This window comes from Aptenodytes forsteri, unplaced genomic scaffold (assembly GCF_000699145.1).
Source record: "Aptenodytes forsteri isolate BGI_AS27 unplaced genomic scaffold, ASM69914v1 Scaffold26, whole genome shotgun sequence".
Classification (NCBI taxonomy): domain Eukaryota; kingdom Metazoa; phylum Chordata; class Aves; order Sphenisciformes; family Spheniscidae; genus Aptenodytes; species Aptenodytes forsteri.
In genome coordinates, this window is record NW_008794125.1 from 500,099 (window position 1) to 522,744 (window position 22,646).

Below are 22,646 nucleotides of genomic sequence, written 5' to 3' on the forward strand. Positions count from 1 at the left end.
CTCCAGCCTGGGGGCTGAGTCAGGTGAAAAGTGGATACCAGCCAGCTACTCCCCAGCAAGGGGCTGCGGGACGCGCACAACGCTGCTCTGCTCTTAGCCAGTGGCCATAGCTCCTGCTGCCCACCACCCCAGTTCAAGCAGTGGCATGGCAAGTCTAGGAATGGGGTCCAGCAGCTCAGAAATGGTCAAAGAAGAGCAAAATCATACTCTTGTTGCTATCTTAATTTACAGATCAAATTAAACTACTTCAGGACAAACACGTTTGCATCTCCAAAGGTTCTTTGAAGCCTGAGTCAGCAAAGTGCATGCTCAGCTTTAAGCATGTGGTTTACAGTCTATTGGATTAAGCTGGAGCTTGAGGGAATAACCATACAAAAACGTTGTTTTAACACATCATCTGTTAGGTTTTTCTTTTTTCTTCCCACCAAAAATGACATTTTAGCCATAATATAAATGTTCATAATAGATTGTTGGTTTCAACAAATGGTATCTTCCAAAATTCTTGAGTTAGAACAAACTTGTAGATATTTACTGGCCTGTTTCCGTGTTTTGCTTTTTCAAGTGAAAATTAGTTTGGTTAAAAGAAAAGTTAGTGGTTTTTTTTTAAAGTGGAAAATAAAATAAAATAAAGCACTATTGCTTCCTCATGAGTTTTTACTTTTGTATTTTCAGTTCCTGTTTTATTGGTGTTTTATTTTTCAGGTCACTTTGGGAACAGAACACTTCCCTGTGTCCAGGGAATTTTCATAGGGTGGAAAGAGCCGTTTTCTGCCTGATCTATAGGTGGGTTTGGAGAACCTCAAGCCAAAAAATCCTAGACACACCAAAGTCAGCCGGAGCTTTCCGATGGTGCTAGCGTTACCAGGACTCCCATCTCCTCCAATCCAAGTGTCTTTGTGGTTGGGTAATTGCAATCTCGGTCTAAAATCTGCATTGTCCAGCCCGGTTCCACATGGGAAGTGGCTTTGCCCACAGCGTACAGAGTACACCAGTGTGTGGTTTCTCGGAGAAACCTGGGCTGTCTGTGTAAAGGCTACTTGACAGCGAGCCTCAGGCCAACAGTGTTTTGTTCAGCGGCTGCTCGGCAAAGCTGCATCCTCAGTGGGCATCTGTGCTGGGGATGGAAAGTGTGGGCACTTAGCAACCCCTCGAGTCACCCAGCATAAATCTGATCACGCCACATTTCGATTATACGGCAACTCTATTTATAAGCTACGTGGGTAAACAGCCGATGTAACTGCACAGTAATTGCACAGAGTTCCTACAGACGATAGAGCAATAATTAACTCAGTAATTGCATGTGCCGGAATAGCCCTGGAACTTCCACTGTGTTTTGGATGGCTGGCATGGCTCTTGCTCGCTTTCTCGCCTCCTGTTTGAGGGAAGAAAGGCTTCCACTGACTTCAACAGATCAGGCTCAGAGCACCTCTCCTCTGTGGACGTTGCAGCTGCTTTATAGAAAGGGTAGCTCTTCGGCTTTCCCTCGTAACCAGAACTAAGGAAAGAAATTCCCAGCAGGAACCAGAGAGAGAAGCACCCCAGGGGAAAAAAAAAAGGGGGTGGGGTGGGGTGGAGAAAAAGGCAAAAAAGAAAAAAAAAATCCAACAAAAACCCCCCACGTCTCAGACTCAGAGAGCCAAACCTTGGGAAACACAAAGCTGGATTCGTGTCTGATAAACTGAGCAACTCCCTTTGGACGGGAGAAAATAAATGCAGATGCTTTAGAACTGATGCCAACAAGCTCCTGATTTTGGGGAGGAAATTCAGAGTGTCACAATTCAGGTTTATTTCTATTAATCCATACAATGTGAGCAAAATGCCATTCAGGGGTGGCTCTTCTGGTGATGTAAATCAATACAGTCCCATTAACCTTCATGGAAGTACACCAATTCTCTCCTGCTGAGCTTCTCGACCTGGGTCTACCTCCAAGTGGAGGGAGCAGAAGACTTGGTTGCAGGACTGGACAAGCTGATGTTTGGCTTTGACTGTCACTAACAGCAAAAACTAATACACTGATCTGCATTTAAATGCTGTTAGTGACGGAAGTGATGTTCACAAAGAGATGAAAAAACCCTCACAAAGTACAAATTGTTCTGCAGCGTCATCTTTTGGTGCTCCACGGCGCCTGGAAGAGGAGGCCACATGTCCCAGCCAAGGAGACCGGCCCCTGCCTCCCAGGCAAGGTAGGAAATGCATCCTTATGCGGTGCCTGCTGCTGCCCGCAGACCCTGCATGCTGCCAGCTGGAAGGGAAACCCCGGAGCCGTTTGGTTTGCTGTTGGCTTAAGGTCAGCAGGAGATGAGCAGTGTTGGCATAGCGAGCTTTCCTGTTGAGCTCAGGTTTGTGGACAAGGGGCTGCTCTCGATTTCTCCCAGACCTTTGCTTCTGCCCCACCTCCCAGATAAGCAGTGCTCATATCTACCCTAACCCAGATGAGATTTTCAAGGGTGCTCCATCCACCAGGATGCGGGGTTGTCCAGGGTAGGTAGGTGTACAGCACCCAGGTAGGGACGGTGTGTGCGTGCAGGGTGTCTGGGTGGCACGCCAGTGCGGAGGGGGTTAGTGCGCACAGGAGGTGCTCGCCTGGGCTCGGGTGGGTATATGGCACGCGGGTGGGTGCATGCATGTACAGGCACAGTGGTGTTTGGGCCTGGATATTGGCAGTGCCTGTGGCTGGCAGTACGGGGGACACGGGCACTGCAGGGATGGTGATGTCTGTGCCTGGTGATGCAGGTCTGCGTAGGCACAGTCTTCCCCCGGGCCCCTCCTGGACTCTAGCCTGCTTTGCTCGTTAAAATACTGGGGAAAAGGGATGGCTACAAGCAAAATGATGGCTACAAGCAAAATGATGCCTCTTCCAGCTCCACCTCCACTGCTTCCCCATGCCAGGAGACAGCAGGGCTGAGGCCGGGTGCTCTGGGGATCTTCCTCCATCGCCTGTGCCGTGGTGCACACACCAGAGCGAGTGCCAGGCTGGTCCTGACTGAGAAAGCCCTCTTCGCCAAACCTCTGTCACTGGTGCAGTTAGCACAGAGTGAAAGGAGACCTACCAGGGCAAACACTGTTAACACTTGTGCTGCAGAGAGCGCCTGCCCTGGCTCCTCCTTGCCTGACAGCAACACCTCATCACGCCATGCCAGCTGCCCAGAGAGCGATGCTGAAGCTGGTGGGAAGTTGTCAGCCCTGTACCGGCCTTTGCTTGGGCCACTTGCTGCCAGGTGCCTGGCTTTGGGTTGGAGAAAGAAGGGAACAGAGAGCAACTGAGGCACAGGGGGGTGAAGAAGTGACAGAACAAAGCTTGAGCCACCTAACCCAGAGCCTCAATGCCACTTAGGGCCTTGAGCCACTAAGCCCCAGTCTTAACTGTAATACCATCCTGCTTAAGAGTGCGTGTGACATTGCCTTCAAATATTAAAAACCAACCTTCATGTAAACAGTTCATGGCTCCAGGCTGGTTCAAGCAGCCACATCGGCTCCCCACAGCCCTTAGCGCTGAGGTTATAGCCTCAGAGACTGCCGCATACAGAGCCTACACGGTTTCTGCTCTTTCTCGTGGCCATGGGGAAGGGCAGGAGAGCATCTGAAGGCTTCAAGACCTGTTTAGAAACAAAACATTGGGATGTGCCCATGAAGCCACACAGGGAGAGAAGGAGAATGTGAGAAGATGCAACCACCTTGCAAGTGCCATTCTTCAAGAAACATTGTGCAGCGGAGCCTTGCCCAGAAACCCCTCTTCACCCAGGCCCTCTTTGCTCTGCTCTTCATGGTAGTCCCACCTTATCATGCATCATTTACCAGCGCAGGGCAGAGGTGTCCATAAAGTCCCTCTCACAGGGTTGAAGATGTGCTTGGGGGAGGAGTGAAGCTTCCATCAGGACATCACACATCCCAGTGCTGCTGGTAGGGGGGTTTCCTACATGACTGCCATGCAACTCCCACCCTTCCCATGCTGCATCCAACCCTGCTTCTACCCGGGCCCCTGATCTTTCCCTCTTCCTATTCCAGGCAAGGGGAGGAGCTCCCATGAAACCATGTACTGCTTTTGTTCCCTGCAGCAAGTGATACATCCTGCTACATGGCCAGAGAAACTCCTGCAGAAAAGCACTGCACGGCCAGCGAGATCCTCCCATGGGCAGGGGCTCTGCTCTGAGAAATGTGGGTAACCAGATCCCAGCAGGGTCTAGCTGCAGAGCTTGCCCCATGTCCACCCCGGCCAAAGAGTCAGCACCTGGCTTTGGGTCATGGCTCCATCTCTCTCAATGGAGCAGGACCTTTAGGAGGGGAGAACAATTGCTTAAGAAAAGGGGAGGCCTTTTTCCCCTCTGGGGTCAAATAAAAGGGCAGCAGGAGTTGCATGGATCCGTGCTCAGGAGCATCAGGAACACAGATGTAGCTTTCTGTACGTAGCCCTGCTCTAACACTGAATTCACTCTGTGACTTCCAGAAAGCCACTGAATAGTTTTCCACCAGTTGTGCCTTGCCTCTCCTCTGCCCCAAGCTCTGAGCATCAGTAGGTGATGCATGTGAACAGGGTCTTGCTAGGGAAGGGCTACCCTGCAGCTCCTGCCTCTTTGGGATGTCGATGCCTGCGGATGCCCAACAAGGACAAACTCCATGGGAACCTCTACACTCACCAACCTGCTTCTTCCTTGACCTGGGAAAGTGGGATTGGTTCTAACTTGAGGCAGGAGATGAGCGAAGGGGAAAGGAGATGGGAGAAGTGCCTTTTTAAATGTTCCTTTGCCGCTCGCCTCCATATCCCATGGTGGTGTCTGCGCTGACGTCAATGCGGTGCTGTTGATTTGCACCAGCTGAGGGGCTGGCACACGATCCTCCCCTTCAGAGTGGCTTTGACGTGGGGTGGTGAAGGGCTCGTGCTGGGATATATTCCTGCCCGCACCGCACAGCGTGCCGCTGGCTCTCCGCAGCAAGGCAAGGAACGACGAACCTCCAAGGAGCGACGGCAGTTGGCAGGCAGACCCCGCGCAGCTGCCTGCAGAGCCCCTGCCTTCACCCTGGCCCCCAGGGATGGGGGTCTGCTGCCCAGCCCTAACCCCTCCATGCAGAGAGGAGGGGAGCGAGGTGGCTGCTAAAGGGGCATCAGCAACACAAGCCTCACCTTGCGAAGGACCGCCAGCCTCGCACCTTGCTTGCTGCCGCTCGCTTGAAAGTGTGTGCGTCAGCTGCAATACAGCTGTCAGCTCTCGCTGCCTTCCACGCTCTTCTCCTGGTGTTCTTCCCTCGGTGGAGGCTGCAGGACCCGATTAATGCATTTAACTGCAGATGCTCGGGCCCTACAGCCATTGGGTTTCCAACACCACGTGGAGGTGACTGCCTTTGCATGCCAAAGCTTATTTTACTGCCTTACAGAGCAACGAAGCCCAGAAAAACATTTTTAACTTGCACTTTGCTCCCACACGTGCAATTTGCATGTTAACGTAAACCTCCACTGGGTGGAAAGCATCCTATTAAACGCTCCTGGGAAAGATGAACCCAGCCCTTGAAATCAGGGCTAATTTGGGGGGTGAAGGAACACTACACATCAAGCCGCAAGAAGGAAAAGAGTGATACGCAGTCAGCAGCAGTCATCTTTACTATGGACCACAGGAGATCAGAAAAATAACCTTGTTAACAAGAGACCTAGTGGCTAACAAAATGTCATGCTATAGGACATACAAGAGAGGCCAAGCACAATCACCAGAACAAAACGGCAACCGAGGAGGAAAGGAAATCCCAGGGCGGTGTGCAGGGTGTTGCAGTAGATGCCCTATAGCAAACCTCTAGTGGTGGTATCAACACAGCTGTGTGCACGTCTGTGTGCGCGTGGGGCTGGCTGCATGGGTTCCTTTTGCTTTTAAAACAAGTCAAAGGGTCTTCACCTCTTACACAACTCCAGTGTCTCTAGCACAATTATTATTAAATTTTTTTTCAGGAAAAAAATAATAATATCATTTTGTTCCAAGAACTATGTGCAAGAACTGTTTCTCCAGGTACAGTGAAAGCAGGGCAGATAGGAAAACACCCTTCTCAGTGCTGTCCTTGTGACTCATGCCCTCTCCTCATTGACACCACAATCCTCCCCAGCAATCCTCTGTGGCTTTGCCTTCAGTGAATCCCAAACAAGGCTTTTCAGAAAAAGAAGAAAGAGAAAAAAAAAGGTATTGCTGCTTCTTCTTGTAATATTTTTCCTCTCTCTCCCCCCCTTTCCCCTTAAAAATGTTTACTTTCAAAAATTCCATTCCTGCAGAGATTCCTCCCGAGCTCTGAGGTCTCCGCACTCCACCCTCCTCTTCTGCAGTCAGAAAAACTGAGTCTCGATGTCTCTTTGGTTAAAAAAAAAACAAAACAAAAAACACAAACAAATAACACACAGCCCAGTATGATCCCATTCCACCGTGTGGACGCCTGATGAGAGGGTGTCTGTGGAAGAAGGAAGCATCAGAGACGAGCTGTCTGCTCTCTGGAAGCTGAGGTCCCCGCACCGCCCGGCCGGCTCTCCTCCTCTCATACGGTGGTCGCTGGCCCATACTGGAGCACCAGAGGGGACGTCTCCTTGATCCGGACGTAGAACCGCCCCTCGGGCCGGGTAGTTTGGAGGGACAGAGGCAAGAAGTCATCGGGAAGCCACCGCTCGCTCTCATCGGAGGCGAACACCAGTCCAAAGTGCTCCAGCTGCTCCTCACCGTAGCAGAAGGCGGCCGAGCCGCCCAGCATGCCACGGGAGACGTCATTCATCTCGAGCACCACCAGCTTCACCACCTCCCCGGCAGACGTCTGGCTGGTGATGTGCAGCTGCGGAAAGAGAAAGGTGGGAGAGATAGATGGTAAGGGGGAGGAACGAGGAGGAACCGGGGACCAGAGGCAGCACACGGCATGTCCTGCAGCGGTGATCATTAGGGTGGAGAAACAGTTGCCCCAAAGGTGCCCGGTGAGCAAGCAGCAGCAGCCCGGCGTGGAGCTGCGGGCACACTGTGCCTGGAGACACCCAGCGTGCCGGGGCCCCAACTCATGCACTGCTTTCTTGCCTCCACTGCACTGAGTCCTTACAGCTCAACTTTTGCATGTGTCACCTCCGGCTCGCCCGTTCCGCTCAGGCTGCCCCACAATCCCATTACCTGCGGCCAGAGAGGGCTCAGCCCCATCCCTGCTCCTGGCAACACTGAGGCACCTGCGTAAAGTCCCTCTCGCAAGCAGGATCCAGACCGTCAGACCAGTTGAACCACAACAGCTCTGCCAAACTAGCAGTGCTAAGCTGAAGTCTCTTTGGGAAGCGGTGCTAAATTTCGTCCCATTCACAAGCTGGGGGTTCTCCCACCAACAGCTATCCTTGCTCTCCCTCTCTGCTTTCTTGGGGACTGCGCTCTGAATCCTGAATACAGCCGAGAAAACGAGCTCATCTGGGCTCTGGCTGCTAACGACCGTCAGGAGCCCGCTACTTGACTTCAAAGGCCCTAAAGCGAGACATCCATCCTCGCCCGGGCAAGGCGACGGTTTCCTTTGGCACATCCGTAAGGGCTTATGGAGCGCCGCAAGCAGTGCCCCGGCAGGGTGGTCCGAGCCCTCGGCCCACGTGAACCCTGCCAGCTCCAAACAATCATCTCAGGGCTCAGCTGATTTACGCCAGCCGAGGAGCCTTTCCTTTGAACTCGGATTTCTTTGAGAAGAACATCGTAAAACGCTTTCAAGCAGGCGTGTCCAGAGCTTTGCAACTTCAAAAGCCACGTGGGCAGCCCGCCAGGAACCCAAGGGCTGCGCTTCAGTTCCATAGAAATCTATGGTAATTTCTCAAATGGAAAATAAATACTACGAGTCAGATTCCCCTCTGCTTCTAACATCCCCGCTGGGTGCGGAGAAACCGGCTATCAAAACTCCCCAGCAATAAAACCCATCAGCCTGTCGGCTCTGTCCTTCCTCTGCCATTTTACGGGCAGGCTGTGCTCAGGCTGCTCCGTCAGCCTCTGCTCTGGGCACTGGGAATGTCGGAAGGGAAATTTCAACAGGGCAAGGAGCTTCGTGGCTGGGAGCAAAGGAGGTGGCAAAGCCGGAGGGGGACCTGCCCAAGACGTGTGCCCTGGGGGTCCTCCTCCATGGGGAATCCCACCTGGAGGAGGTGAAGGTGATCAGAGCTGGGGGGGTCAAATCTCAGTAGCAAAGCACTTGCAGAGAGGAACCAGGTCGCACAGTGGCTCAGGTGGACCCCAACGCCTGCAGCAAGGAGGCGGCTTTGCCTGCTCGCCTTCACGGGCTTGAGACGAGCAGCTCCTGCTCTCCCTTCCCCAAAGGCACACAGGGCTGGAGGGAGGGGAGCAGAGACCCGGGGAGGAGAGGCTGTGGGAGGGCCAGGGACAGGGCAGGGGGCTGACAGCTGGATTTCAGCCAGGGGGTTGATGTGTTTGAACACCAGGACGTGGTGAGGGAAACCCATCAATGTGACCTTTGCTCACTCCCTGCTTGCCCTAGCTGGCACTAACCCACTGTCAGCCGCTGAACCACGGACCGAGAGCTGAACCACGGCTCCACTGCCTTGTCCCCCAAAAATACTCTACCAGCGGCCCTGGCTTGCCCCCTCCGCAGCAGCAGCTATCACTCCCGCAGACCCACATGTCCCATCCTGCGCTGCCGGGAGCTTCGTCACTACTGCAGGGACAAAGGGACGTGGGGTGGGAGTGCTGCGAGTCTCCAGGGAGCCTCACACCTGGACGGTGGAGGATGGAGAGGGCAGTGCCAGGCGAGGAGCACATGAGCCCTTGCTGCCTGCCTTCCCATCCTGCCAGCCCTTTCCATCTGGGCATGGCAGAGCTGCAACACTGCCCTTTGCAGGCTCCGGTACCTTGACACTGGTCTCTTTGGAGAGTCCGGTTTCGTACTGAGGGCAGACCCGCAAGGTGATAGAGCCCGGCTTCTTCCCTTGGTCGGCCAAGCACCCGGGCTGCTCTGGCTGCTCCTGGAAGCTCTGAGTCCACTCAGCCGAGCGCGTCCGGAAGACGGGCTCAGAGCCCTGCCTGCCCCGGCTATGCTCGGGGCTAGGTGTTGAGCCAGTCCCCAGCCTGAGCTGGCTGCAGTGGCCCGCAGTCCTGCTCTCCGTCGGGGAGCTGTCAACGGAGCCAGGGCAGGACTTCCTAGCCGCCTGGCAGCGCGGTTTGGGGAAGTCCAAGCTGCTGGTTCGAACGCAGTATGCCTGCCGCTTCTCCGTGATGCGCAGCAGCTCGATCTGTCGGCTGGGCAGGACGAAGTCGCTGTCGTAGAGCTCAGGGGGTGGCCGGGGCTCCTCCGGCGGTGGTGGTGGCAGTGGTAGGGTCTTGAGCTCGTGGGTCTGCAGGACGTCTGGGGCGCTGTCCCGGAGGGTGCGGGCGACTCTCCTGCTGCAGCACTCGGGCCCTGAGGAGGAGTACACCAGGTCGAGCTCCTTCGGGCTCTGCGCCCTGCTGGAGTCGTAGTCACTGTCAGTGGCCAGGAACACCTCCGAGGAGCCCTCCTCGTCCGACAGTCCGTGCGAGTCTGCAAGGGGCGTAAGAGAAGCAAAGAGGGGCTCAGCCTTGCTGTTGGCAACCCTGGCTGAGGGTTTGCACCGGATGGCGTCCAAGGAAGCCCCCAAGCATTTACCCCCTTGCCGTACACTCATGCTGCACTCACCAAGGCACAGGTAGAGCAGGTCCTGCCCCAACCGACTGACTACCCTGCCCATACTCCCGACACCGGCCCTGCCTGCACCTCCACGGTGCAGCTCTCCAGAGCAGCCCTCCCATTCCCCCCGAGCATGGGCAGCCCCCTGAGCCCACCAGGCAGGAGCTTTACAAAGCCAGGTCCTTACCGGAGTTGAGCTTACGGCTGGTCTCTGGCGAGGGCGCTGGGGAGGGAAGGTAGTCGAGGTGGGATGAGGTGGATTGGGTTTTCTCCTTCATTGCACTGCCGGCCTCGCTGAGGAAGCCGCTGAGAGACACCCCGCAGGAGGGCTGCTTGTACCGGGCGTGTTGCAGGGCATCCATAATCCAGCGCATCTCACGCCAGATCTCCTCCATTTGCTGCCAAAATAGGAAACGAAGGATCCCTTTCAAAAAGCAAACAACAACAACAGCAAAACACAGGCTCTCCCCACACACCTTTCCCAAGAGGCGAAAGCTTCAGGGGAATCCCCGAGTCAGGAAATCCCAAGAAAGTGCTCTGGGGTGGGAAGATGCTACTTCGACCACCAGCCGGTTCAGCAGGAGCCCTGCGTGCCAGGCAGGGGTGCTGGGAAAGGGGGTAGCATAGGGTGCTCTTTCGCATGTCCATCCCAAAATGCACTTCCAGGCTCTTTTCTAGCAAGGTGGGGACCTGCAGAGCAGGAGCCTCCAGCTCTCTAATCAGGATTTTTTATGTGATCATTGCAGTAAGAAGTTGTTAGACAAAGCCCTGCCTGATGCTGCCCGTCTGCCATGTCAGAGAAACCCCACGGGGTCACAGCCGGGAACACCAGTGAACAGCCGTGGTGGGGATGCTCCTGCAGCTCGTCCAGGGCATGACTGTCCTGGCCACGTCCCATGGGCACTGTTGAGCCTGGCTCCCTCCCAGCGCGCTCCCGCTCTGCGTACCTGGATGTAGTCCTGAACCTGCTGGTGCCTCTGCTTTGCAGTGGAGAGCTCGGCATCAGAGAAGGCCTCCCTGAGGCTCTGCTGAGAGAGGAGCGACTCCAGCTCCAGGAGGGCGGACACCTGGCAGTACTGGGTGATGAACTCCCGGTCGTATGTGAAGAAATGGACTGGGAAGGGAATGAAAAGTATCAGGTCCCTTGCTGTGGATGCCCTACAGGCTCCCCCACACCCACCCAACACAGGGAGGAGGCAACACTCTAGTCCACTGGGAGAGCCCTCAGCATCCTCCTCCATCCCTCCTCTCCTGGGGGAGGTAAGGGAGCTCCAGCCCACCTCACTGCCCGTCCCAGCTCTTGGGAGGTCTCAGAGGACAAGGAGACCAGCAAGGTTGGGTTTTGGCATTCTCTCTCCTCACCTAGCTCGAAGATCTGCAGCGGCAGCGTGAGGAAGCCAGAGCGAGGGGTGTAGGGGTTGTTCTGACCCGGAGCAGTACAGACATCATCTGACGGAGGCAGCAGCAGCAGGAAGGAGACCTGGCCCCCAAAGTCCAGCACCTCTTGGCTGTACAGACGGAAATCTTTGGCCTGCAAGAAGACACTGCAGGTAACAGCCACAAACATCACCTGGCAGGCCCTCCACTGAGTCCTCATCCACAGAGGAATCCTCAGGGACCACCCGCAGCCAGGGGACACTGCTGTTTCAGCACACAGCCAGAGGCTCCTTGCTTCTGGCATAATCTGTGGACCCTTCTTTCTCTCTTACTTCTCCTAAAAGTCTCTAAACTACTGGTCAAAGTCACTACAACACGGTCTCAGAGAAGACACGCCACCAGCCATGGTCTCAGCCCTGCTCAGAGAGGTGCCCTCACAGCTGCCCGGCCAGAAGCACATGCCTGGCACTGGGGCTGGTGGACACCTTCCCAGCAAATACTCAGCATGGTGGAGGAGGGATTTCTCCCCGTGCAGTCTGGCCCAGGAGGCTGCAGCTCCATCCCATGGCTGGCCAGGGACCATCCTGCTTCGGAGGGACAAAGCTGGGCCAGTCTCGTGCTGCAAGGGCTGAGCCCAGGACCAAACCACATGGCAGGCAATAATGCAAACCCAGACTCACCACCCTTGCTTTGGAGATATATGTGAGGGTAAGACAAACAGCTCCTGTGGACACTGTCCCTGGGCAGGCAGATGCTTCAGATGCTGGTTGTCCAACAGACAAGGCAATAGAAGGCAATAGATGCCTTCTATTTGCACGGGACTAAAATCTGATCAATGCTTCAGGCCCCCAAAGAGGGACCAGGGGCTGTGGTACCCTGCCTGCTGCGGTGACCAGCATGGTGCTGCATGTCTCCTTCCCCTCCCTCCTCCCCAGACCTCGGCACCTGCCTGTACCTCTTGCAATGGGATGTTGACCAGGGTCATCAGCTCCTTGATGGCCACTTGGAGCTCCTGAAACAAGTGGTTCTGGGAGGTCTCAGCCTCTGGCTCCGCAGGAATGGGCTCCTCCACGCTGGCCATCTTCTGCAGCCATTCCCACTCCTCCCTGGAGAAGGGAGAGACAGACAGGTGCAGGAGGGAGCAGCTCGGTGTGGACCTGAACGCTACGACAGCTGTGTTTGCTCAGCTGTTCCTCCCCAGACGGTGCAGCACCCCAAGGGATGCGGGACTTGTGGAGGTAGAGGGGGACCTTGGTTTGCTCCAGCTGCAGGCTGCCCTGTATGGCAGGCCGTGGGGCTGAGAGGGAATATTACACTGCTACCAGGAGCCTGAGAGCAGAAGCAGGAGGTGATGGGTGCTCTCAGGCTGGATGGGACAGAGGAGCCTGGCTGCCCTGAGTGAGCTGCCCTGCAATCCCCACCTGGAGATGTTGGGGTTGGAGCGAATCTTGACGTGGCACAGGATGTTGGGGAGCCGCTCCGGCACCAGCACTCGGATCTGATCAACGGCGCTGCAGAGCTTCAAGTAGCCCAGGTAGAGGCCTGGGGAGAGGGCATGGCTGCTCCGCTGGTGGTAAGCCAGCTTGTCCTGAGGAGAAAGGCACTGCTGGATTGAGCAAGCCCTCGGCACCAGGGCTCTCTCCTGCCCTCATGCCGTCTGCCGCGGCACCACCAGCCCAGCCAGCAGAAGGGAAGCGGCAGAATCAGGTACAATCCAGTGCTGCCGGGATGAATCCAGCACCAGCCTGATGCCTCCCCTCGAAGCAACAGGGTTTTTGCAGGCTGGTTGGGTTCTGCTCCCCCTCTGCCTGCAGCCAGGACCAAACCCTCGGTAGCCCGGGCTCTGCCATGGCCTTTCCAGCCCATGGGGGAGCAGGGAGCACTGGTGGTCCCGCAAAGGAGCCCACTGCAATCCCCTGCTGTGATGGCACTGGCGCAGCACCTGGATGGAGATCAGCAGCGTGTCCAGAGCGGTGGGCTCCTCCGGGGAGGACACGGACTTGCGGCTGGTCTGCAGCTTGCAGATGGGAACCCAGCGGACGCTCTCGAAGGTCTGGTTGGTCTTCACCTCCTTCAGGGTGACAATGAGGATGTTCCCCTGTTTGTCTTTGACAGGCTCGAAGAAGACCTGCCCCAGGTCCTGGATGCCCAGCAGCCCCTGCGTGATGGGATGGGAGGGCAGGAGAAAGCAGCGGGTCAGGGGTCATCCTCAAGGCACGGTGCTCTGTGGGTCTGGGCAGCCGGGGTGTGACCGGGGGTCTCCCCTCTGCCTGCTGGAAACCAGCCTGCCCAGCAAAGCACCCACTGACAGCCCCCAGTCCCTCTGCACGAGATCGCTATGAAGCCTGACACCCCACTGCCCCACGACCGGGGTCCTGCCGGGGAGGACAAGGCAAGGACACCCGGTCCTGCCGCTGACTGAGCCATGGGTAGGACTGGCAGAGCCAGTTTTCCTGGCTGTGGCACATGCGTGTGCAGCTCCCAAGGGAGCCCAGCCCACAGTGCCCCCCAAAAAGCGCTCACTCCCCCCCGCCCCCAGGCCCACCCTCACCTGCATCTGCAAGCTGGCCAGCAGCATCTTGAAGCGTGTCTGCAGGATGCAGGAACAGGACGACTGGGAAACGGTGACACACTGCCGCAGCCACAGGATCTCATCCCACATGCACGACACCTGCAGCACACCAAAGGGCTGTCACCACTGGCCGCCGCTGCCCGCAGCTGGTTCACACAAGGGTGTTTTGGGGAAATCCATTTGCCTTTCTGTTTGAGCTGGATTAGGAACATGCACCTGCGCATATCACTTCTCAGCGGGGGTGTGATTTCTTAGGCCACAGGCACCCCGAGATGCCTCCAGAGCCTGTACCTGAGGGAAGCACCATGCTGTGTCCACTCAGATATCTGTCTTCATCTAGGACTGAGACCTTCTTAAGTTTGAGTAGAAGATAGCCAAGAGAAGGAGGGAGAAGATAGCCTTCTCCCTCAGTAGAAAAGGACCATCCAGCAAAAGATTTTGGCCCTGAGTTGCCCACCTGCCCTTTCACTAAGCCTACTGACAGCGGAGGACCAGGCAGCAGCACCCTGCATGTCCTGCTCAGTACAACAGAGGCAGAGCTGCCATGGCAGGATGCTGCGGGGAAGCAGTTAAACAGCTGAGAAGCCGCTGGCATGCCTGTGGAGAGGCAGCGCCCACCCGTTGAGGCACGCAGCCTGCCCAGTGCGGCACTGGTACTGGTCCATCCATCGCGGCACGCAGCCTGCAGCCTGCCGCACTGGTCCATCGCCCACCGCCCACCGCGTGGCGCCGGTCCATCGCCCACCTTTGGGCTTCCAGTGACTGGGGTGGAAATGCTGTTCTCTGGTGGTTTCTCGGTCCATGCTGAACCTCATCGAGCAGCAAGCCTACGGGCTGCCTGTGCTGCCAAGCCCCAGCACCCGGGACGGAGGGGGAGCTGCTGCCAGCTGAAGGCAGCGGTGGTGCACGATGCCCACTTGGCTCACCCCGGCACTCCTGGGCTGCAACTGGCTCTCGCCATCACTCTGCCCCGCGGAGCACGGGAGGGCAGAGGCACAGCGGAGGTCCTGGAGGCAACAACGGGAAGCCCAGGAGCCGCCAGATGTTGTGTCGTGTGGTGCGAGTAGCTGGAGTAGCTCGTGCTCACTCTGTGCACACGGGGTGTCCCCTGACGCTGCTCCCAGCCCCGAATCAGGCCCAGCCAGCCCCGGAGAGACCCCCACAGCTGCCCACGCACGACGGGCACAGCTGCCTGCGCAGGCAGCACTGGGGAAGGTGCTGCAATAAAGGCGCTCTGCAGATCTTGGTGGCCATCATCTCAGCAGCATATGGGGTGGTGGCCAGGCAGACAGAGATGTGTCAAGAGACACACTGCTGCCGTGCCCCAGTGCACAGCACAGGGTCCCTGGGCCACCCACCTTGGTGAACCAGAGAAAATCCTGCATGAGCAGGCAGGAGTAGGTGTCATCAATCTCCACCACAGGGATCTGGTCTTCATGGGTCACCAAGATGTTGTCATCCTTGTAGAAGATGGCTGTCAGATAGAGGCCCCTGCATGGGAGGGAAGACAGAATTCAGTGTCACCCCCGGCTGCCAGCTTCATTTCCCAAAGGGTCTCTCTCCCAAAGGCAGAGGAGATGTCCTGCCCCGGGTTTCAGCTCCTCTCCAACAGCCTGTGGCAGAAGAGGCACACGGCAGTACAGGAGCGGGAACAGGAACCCAATGCTGCCAGCAATGCGAGCCTGGCCAGTGCCACAGCTGATGCCATGGCCGATGCCCCGGCCAGCACAGGGGAGGGCGATGGGGCCAGGCCTATGCAGGAGACACGCTGGGGTGCCTGGAAGCCAAGCGTGAAGGTGGGTGGGGTGTTGGGTGATGCTCAGAGATGGTGCAGGGATCTGGGTACAGGCTCAGCTTGGCCAGTCCAAATGGAAACACCAAGGAGAAAAATCTGATCTCTGGGCAATGGGACTCATCTCCACTGACACCACCAGCTCTGTTCAGGCAAGGACCCACCTCTGAGCACCCCCCAGTCCCTGGCTTGTGCATGCAGCTCCTGGCTGTGCCTAGGACAGGCAGCCCTATGTCCCCACCGGTAGACGGGCTCTCCACCACCCCTGCACATCAGCCTCTCACCGCTTCAGCGTCTTGAGAAACTTGCTGCCAGGGTGGAAGAGGTGCTTGAGGCTCTTGGAGACCGAGTGCTTCCTGCTCTGGGGCTGGTTCTTGCAGGGCTCTGGGGAGCAGAGGGCAGAGGATGCTGCAGCAGGAGACGAAGGACCGCGCTGGCAGTCTGTGGCACGGCATGCCAACCCGGTGGGAAGGCTCTGCCAAGGTCTCCACTGCCTGGGCTGTCTCCCTGCTATGCTCATCCATGAGATAGACCATGTCACAACCCTGGGGAGCCCGGCTGGATCCCCCCACCCCTGGGGAGGGGTGTCCCTGCAGCTCCATGCCATGCACTTACCATGGCAAACGCAGTGCTGGTGGACGGTCTTCACCTGGCCCAGCAGATGGTCCAGAGCTTCAGCTTGTCCCCTTCGCCGTGGAGCCCGGCCGTCATACTCCCGCCAGTCTGCGGGGGACAGACCGGCATCACCCCCAGCACCTGGCCCATCACCCCCAGCACCTGGCCCATCGCCCCCAGCACCTACCCCTCAGCCTGGGAGAAAGAGGGCTTCCCGTCCCCTCCTCCCCATGGCAGGTCACCTCCTGGCACCCCACCTATGTGTCCCACAGGCACAGCATGGCACAGCATGGCACAGCAGCAGTCATGTGTGGGCATCTCTGGGTGGGCTGGGCTTTGGGAGATCCCTAGTTTTGCGCCCCTCTTCCCAGGAGCGCCCTGGCTCTGCACAGAACCCCACGGCCACCAGCCACCCTGCAGCATGGTGGGGACACAGCAGAGGGAAAGAACAAGGTCCCATCTGTTGCTGCCACACTTCACTGGCCTTAAAAAATAAAATTCTTTCCAGTGTCTTCCTCCAGGTCTTCCCTGGAGCTACAGCTTTCTCCGGGCGAGTGCCGAGAGCTGGGCTCACCTCTGCAAACACATAAATAAGCTCTCCTGCCAGCTCCACCCGTTGCGAGATGGCAGCAGGACCAGGAGTGGGGCCGGGGACCCGCCGGCGCTTCTACGTTAGCTTTACATTAATTGCTTTAAACACCCCCTGTGTCCTGCCTGCTGCTGTTTTCCATGGAAAGTTCAGCTCTGTTAACTTTGGCTGGGGTTCGCCACTATTTTTAGGAGCTTTAAAAACACCCAGGGAGGTGCCTGACTATATTCTGCTGGGCCAGGGAGGGATCTTTACTGAAGGGAGAAATATTAATGGAGATAAAAATAAATAAAACCCACTCATGTCTGATTCACTTCAGCTGTACTCTGTATCAATGCCGCGTGGATCTCGGTCACGGGGAATGTGACCTGTGCAGGATGGCAAAGGGGCTTTAAAGTGGGTGCAAACATGACTGACAACCACTGCCAGGACAGGGTAAAGCCAGGGCAATGCAGTGCGTGGGTAGGCTCGCTATATGCATTCATATACATGCAAATGTATTTTTGCATCTTTCCATACTGGTGCTATAGTGCTTGTGTATCTGCAGCTAGCGCTACACATGGTGCCTGCACATCTCTGGCCCCATCGCTGTTCACGTGCTGTCAGACCTGCACCTCGACCCGTATGCGGTGCATTCACTGCTCACATGCAGCAGCATGCCCGGTCCCTCGCTGCCTGCAAGCATGGTGGCAGGGGCCGCGTGCCCACCACCCTGCTGCCTGCTCGTTGGGACGCGCTCAGCCTCCCCAGGTGCGCATGGGGCCACTCCTAACACATCCGATGGTGCTGATCCCGCGGGACCACCACGCAGCAGAGACCTGTCTCGGGACCGGTGGTGAGGGGCAGAGGACACCTCAGAGCCCACTCAGCCCTGAACTTCACCCTTTGGGGCTGCTCCTTCCAGTTCAGTCCTCCTGGCCTGTCTCCCCCAGCACCCTGGGGTGCCTTGTGTGAAACTGGGTGGCTTTTCCCCCTGCTTGCCCTGGTGCCAGCGTGGGGAGGAAAGTGTTGACAGCCCAGAGCTGGTCTCCAGTGGGGCTCGTGACCGCCATCCCAGCTTGGTGCCAGGGAATGCAGGTGCCCGGGGCTGGGCTGGATGGGCGAGAGCTTGCAGTGGCACAGGAAGGGCTCCAGGCCCACTGCCACTCAGGACCAGGACCGCTCTGAGCCCTGGGGGGCATCTCCAGGGGCTGAGCTGGGGCATCCCACTGTGTCTCCCCTCAGCACGTGCCAACGGTGGTTTTGCACAAGCTTGGCTGCCTTGGGGTAGATGTCACTGAGGCAGTAAGGACTGACCCCTCCCAAAAGCTGCCCTGCGCTAAATTACAAACCTCTGCTAAAAAACCCAGAGGTGTTTTTCCTTCCTACAGAGGAGATGGCTGCATTGCTTTCCTTTTAACTGAGAAAGCAAAGCATTCTCTCTCGTAGCTTCCTCCTTAGGATGAGCTGATCCAGGTGGCCTAAAATGGCTCAACCTTTACCAGGCAGCCGGGAGAATTTCAGGCTAAAAATTACTATTTGGCAAAGCTCCTATCGGCTGGAGGCAGCATACCGGACCCCTGGGCACAGCCTCCCTGCTTGGCCCAAGACTCCAAATGTTGCCTCTGCTCCTGGGTCCACTAGACGCCATCCCAGCAGTGAGAGGGACCCCTGACGGCTGCCGCCTCTCCCCATCCATCCCGCAGCTGGTGCCAGCTCCCACGGGTGTTCCCAGTGGTACTTACTGGAAGGGATGGCGAAAGGGGGCACGGAGGCTTGCGGGGGACCCCAGCCCTTCATGTTGTAGGCAGACACCTGGACGTAGTAAGCCGTGCCCTGCGAGGAGGGAAGCCACACTCAGCGCACTGGCACCTCCTCTGGTTTGGCATGCAAGGGAAGGAGGATCTCCCTGTAGCCCAGTACACCACGAGTACTAAACTGGGAGCCTGCACCCCAGGTCACCGGCTCTGACCTCCCCCAGCTGTACAAAGCTCTTGTTATCAGATACTAGAGAATCCCCACAGCCTGGGTGGCTGGTTTTGGTGGGAGGCAGAGGAAAGATGGGACATTGCGAATGTCCCTTGCCAGGAGATGCTCCAGCCCCAAAGACATGGGGCTTCCACAGCCTGGAGGGTCGGGGTGCTGCCTTCACGCTGCAACATGCAAGGATCTGGCCCCTGGAGAGAGGGAGCTGGCCCAACACTGTTGAGGGCTTGTGGCATGGTGACAGTGATTAAAGGCCTCTGATTAAAGCTCAGTCAAGCTGCCAGATGTTGCAAGGCCTCCAGGCACTCATGAAGGCGGACAGGAGCCGGCGAAGCAGCTCTGAAAGCATGATTGATGGGGTTGGGCCAGCTCCTTGTAGTGGCACTGCTCCGGGCTCCGCTCAAGCCCTTGTCCTGCCGCACGCCAGGGCAGCTCTCCTGCCCTGACAGCAGCTCTGGGGCTCCGGCACCACTGCCTTGGCTAAGCCCCTCTAACCACATCAAGGGCTTCCCCCACTCCTTGAGCCAGTGGTCCCTGCCTGCCTGCCCCGGACTTTTGGTGCTGCCCTTGCCTGGTAAGGGCAACCCCATCCATCCCAGCATCTCCCCGTGTTCCCATCCCAAGCTCCATCCTGCTGCGGTCCCCATCCCGCCACGGTCCCCATCCCGCCCTGTCTCCCCCCGCCGGTCCAATGTGTGCCAGGGACAGGACGGCAGTCCCTGAGGAGGGGACAGCTGACAGGCAGCATGGCCCCTGTAGTTCTCAGGGAGATAAAACAGCGGGAAGTCCCGGCCCCAACCAGCTCGTGACCTTGCCGAGCTCCCGGAGATGGAGACGGGGCTGGTCCCTCCTCTCCAATGAGCGACAGGGCTGGTGCGGGGGGTCGATCTGTGCAGGTGGCAGAGGAACGAGCCACTGATTTATTGCCCAGGAGGAGCACAGGTGGAGATGGGAGCAGGGTGGGGGACAGAGGATAAATCAGGCACTCGGTGAATGGACCCATTCTGCCTTTCACTCAAGAGTCTCCAGGCAACCTGTGCAGGGGGTTTCCCCATTGCCAGGGTGGCCGCGGCCATGCAGGGACAGAGAGATGCCTCTCCTGGCCCCACACTCTTATCTCTGCCCATGGGCTGTGCTGAACACCACCGTGGCACAATCCTATTCCTCCTGCTCGAAATGATGCCCCATCTCCTCCCCGCACCGGTTGCAGGGAATGACCCCATGGGCTGCACCATGGCCAGCGGCTTTCCCCGGCTGTGGGCTCTCTCCCGGCAGCCCGGACCCCTGTGGGGCACCCTGAGAGCTCACCGACACCAGCCCCCGGATGGTGAAGTGCAAGTTCTTCAGCTTGTCGATCACGGCCTCCCCCAGGCGTGGCGAGAAGGTGGGGGAGCAGCTCCATTCCACTGAAAGGAGAGAGACCCCAAGATGCCGCATGGCCCCGGAGCAGGGATAGGCTACCAGGGCTATCTGCAGCATGTTGGGGCCAGCAGCTGCAGAGGGACTGCAGGCAGCATGGGAGCTAGAGGCAGCTGAGCAAAGGCAGGGGAGAGGGGGAGCCACAATAGGGGGGATGGCATGGGGAGCTGCGGTCCTCCTCACCAAGCCACATCAGACAGTGTCAGCACCCTCAAGTGATGGGTCAGGAGTTGGGGATGGGGGAAATTCTCCCAGAAGCCAAAATTATCTGGTTTAAGTAGGTGAGAGGTGCAGGAGCGGCAGGATGGAAAAGCCCTCCCGGTGTGCAGGAGGAGGGGGCGGCAAACAAGTGGCACAAAACAAGTTTTGCCTTGGTGCAGGACAGTGGTTCGGTCCAGCTCAGATCATTTGGGTGGTGGCCGGGCTGTCCAGCAGCGTGCAGCCCTGGCTCATCCTGCACTCGAGCACAAAGGTGGCTTGACAGGGGCTTGGCAGCACTGCCCATGCCCCCGGCATGCTGGTGTGGCGTGCATGAGGTGAGCGCCCCAGCAAGCCCTGCTGGCACACTCAAAGAACCTGCCATGGCTGCGTGTCCCCTTCACTGCTGCGGGGACCCCAGTCCTTACCTTTGTACTTGGTGACGACAGCCGAATTGACGCTCAGGGGCTCCCAGAAGGTCACCTGCACCGAGGAGCTGCTGGCCACGGAGAGGTGGACGTTGGTGGGGGCATCCGGCACTCCTGGGGACAGAGAGTGCACGGACCACTACAGAGAGGACCGTCACTCTGAACCCCTCAGTGTCCCTCCCCCCGCGACCAGGGACACATTCCTGGAGCACTCACCCCCCGTGCACCCATACAGTGAGCCCTGGCTACAGGGTGCGGGGATCCTCTGATGGGTGCTGGTGCAGCCCCGTGCCTGGACCATGCACGGCCCTGCTCCTTCCCCCAGCGTGGGGGCTGCCCCCCAGGACCCCAAGCCCTCCTGTGGGCACTCACGGGCATGCTCGAACCCTGCCTTCATGCGCTTGTAAAGCCTGTATCGCCACTCCCAGGCCTTGAGCTGCTTCTCCTTCTCAGAGCAGTCGGTGTTGGGTGCCTCATTCACCACCTGCGCCGTCAGCTCGTTGACGCGCTGCTCCGCTTCCCGCACCAGCGTGGAGAGGTGCAGCGAGCGGCTCTCCAGGCTCACAACTGTGGGGTGGGTGGGCACGGCCATGGGTCCCGGGAGGGGAGCCAGGAAGAGGGAAGAGAAGGTGGTTAGGGCAAGCCCAGGCTCTGCTGGCACCAAGTCCGCACCCCGAGACCCCATCCTCCCCTCTGTGTCCTGCTTCTGGGCTCCACTTGAGTGCATTGCTCCACCCGAGCCCCTGCTACAGCCTGCACCAGTTTCTCAGAGCCCAGTGACTGCTTCCCCACCCGGACCCCGCTGCCTGGGGTGTCCCGCTCCGCCAGGTTGGAGACCCAGGTGATGGACATGGCACAGCTCCCCCACACCAACTCACAGTGTGGGCTCTCCTTTCCTCCCGCCTGCAGCAGGGCCCTGGCGATGGGAGCGTTGTTGGTCATGATGGCGATATCCAGGGGCAGTAGCCCCTCGCTGTTGGGGGTGTTGAGGTCCAGCTCCTCGGGGCTGTACTGCTTCAGCAGCTCCTGGACCCTGTCTAGGTCCTGCAGCTCCACAGCCTCGAAGAGGGCAGCATTGCTCTGGAACTGGGAGGAAGGAGAAACGCAGGTCAGCGGAGCATGGGGCACCCTCCTCCACCTCACCAAACCCCTAGCCCCTCACCAGCACCCCACAAACCCAAACAGGGCAGCCTGCACTGGTCCCAGGGGCTCGGGAGCATCAGCTCTTTGCAGACACAACTGGATGATGCTGAGCAAACACCCGGACCAGCTCCAGCTGAACTTGCTCCAGGGCGGCTTCACTTAACGCACTCTTGGGCTTCCACCCAGGTGACAGCATTGCCCACACATGGACCCTCCATCCCCGTCTTCCCAGCCACAGCAGCGCTGGATGGAGCCAGTGGGCACTGACCAGGTAGGACTTGCGGAGCTTCTCCTTCTCGCCCCGTCCTGCCAGGCTGCCCTCGTCAAAGGACGTGTAGTTGACACGGAATTTCCCCGACAGGTTTCGGTAGAGCCTCTTGGCTGCGTTCGGTGAGGAAGGGCCCGGTGGCTTCCTGGCCTGTGCCAGCTGCAGGTCCCGCATCTGCTGCGTCATTTTAGGGGAGGTTGACCTGGGAAAGGGCAAGGAGGTGTGGGGAAATGAGGCATGGAGCATGTGCCAGAAAGGTAGAAGCACATCTGCAGCGTCGGGACCAAGGCACGACCCAGGAGAGCCAGAGCAGTGCCGGGGCAGCACTGATGTGAGCGGCTGCAAGGTAGATGCCGGAGCCAGCAATGCCCTCATCTATCTGTTATCAGCTAAGGCCAGTCCTTTCCTCCTCCCCATCACTGCTGCTGGCCCTGTGGGGGTCCCGAGGAGCTCGTATGAACCCTGTGGGTGAGGCATTTCCTTCCAGACCCAAGGGCCGGTCTGGCCCCACACTGCCCTTGAGCTGGGATGCCCCAAGCAACCTCAGGCTGCTCAGTTCTGCAACCAGTCCCCATCCCTCACACCCGGGAAATCTCTTCTTATTCCCAGTTTCCACCACCCAGCTCCTACAGAGATGGGCTGCCCCATCCGGGGCT

At 58.0% G+C, this 22,646-nt stretch overlaps 1 protein-coding gene across 1 annotated transcript; it reads right to left on the reverse strand.

Annotated features, from left to right (window-relative positions):
* Positions 1–5,582: 5,582 nt before the first annotated feature.
* Positions 5,583–22,176, reverse strand: LOC103897990 (ankyrin repeat and fibronectin type-III domain-containing protein 1). Its single transcript, XM_019471687.1, has 18 exons — positions 21,991–22,176; positions 21,458–21,665; positions 20,952–21,146; positions 20,580–20,693; positions 19,843–19,940; positions 18,294–18,384; positions 15,981–16,088; positions 15,650–15,749; positions 14,932–15,064; positions 13,553–13,672; positions 12,944–13,159; positions 12,423–12,589; positions 11,957–12,107; positions 10,987–11,155; positions 10,572–10,738; positions 9,812–10,022; positions 8,831–9,498; positions 5,583–6,792 (listed from the first exon to the last, which is right to left on the reverse strand). Exons 1-18 carry the CDS (start codon positions 22,174–22,176, stop codon positions 6,505–6,507), a joined length of 3,390 nt encoding a protein of 1,129 aa, XP_019327232.1. The 3' UTR covers positions 5,583–6,504.
* Between the last annotated feature and the right edge of the window lie 470 nt (positions 22,177–22,646).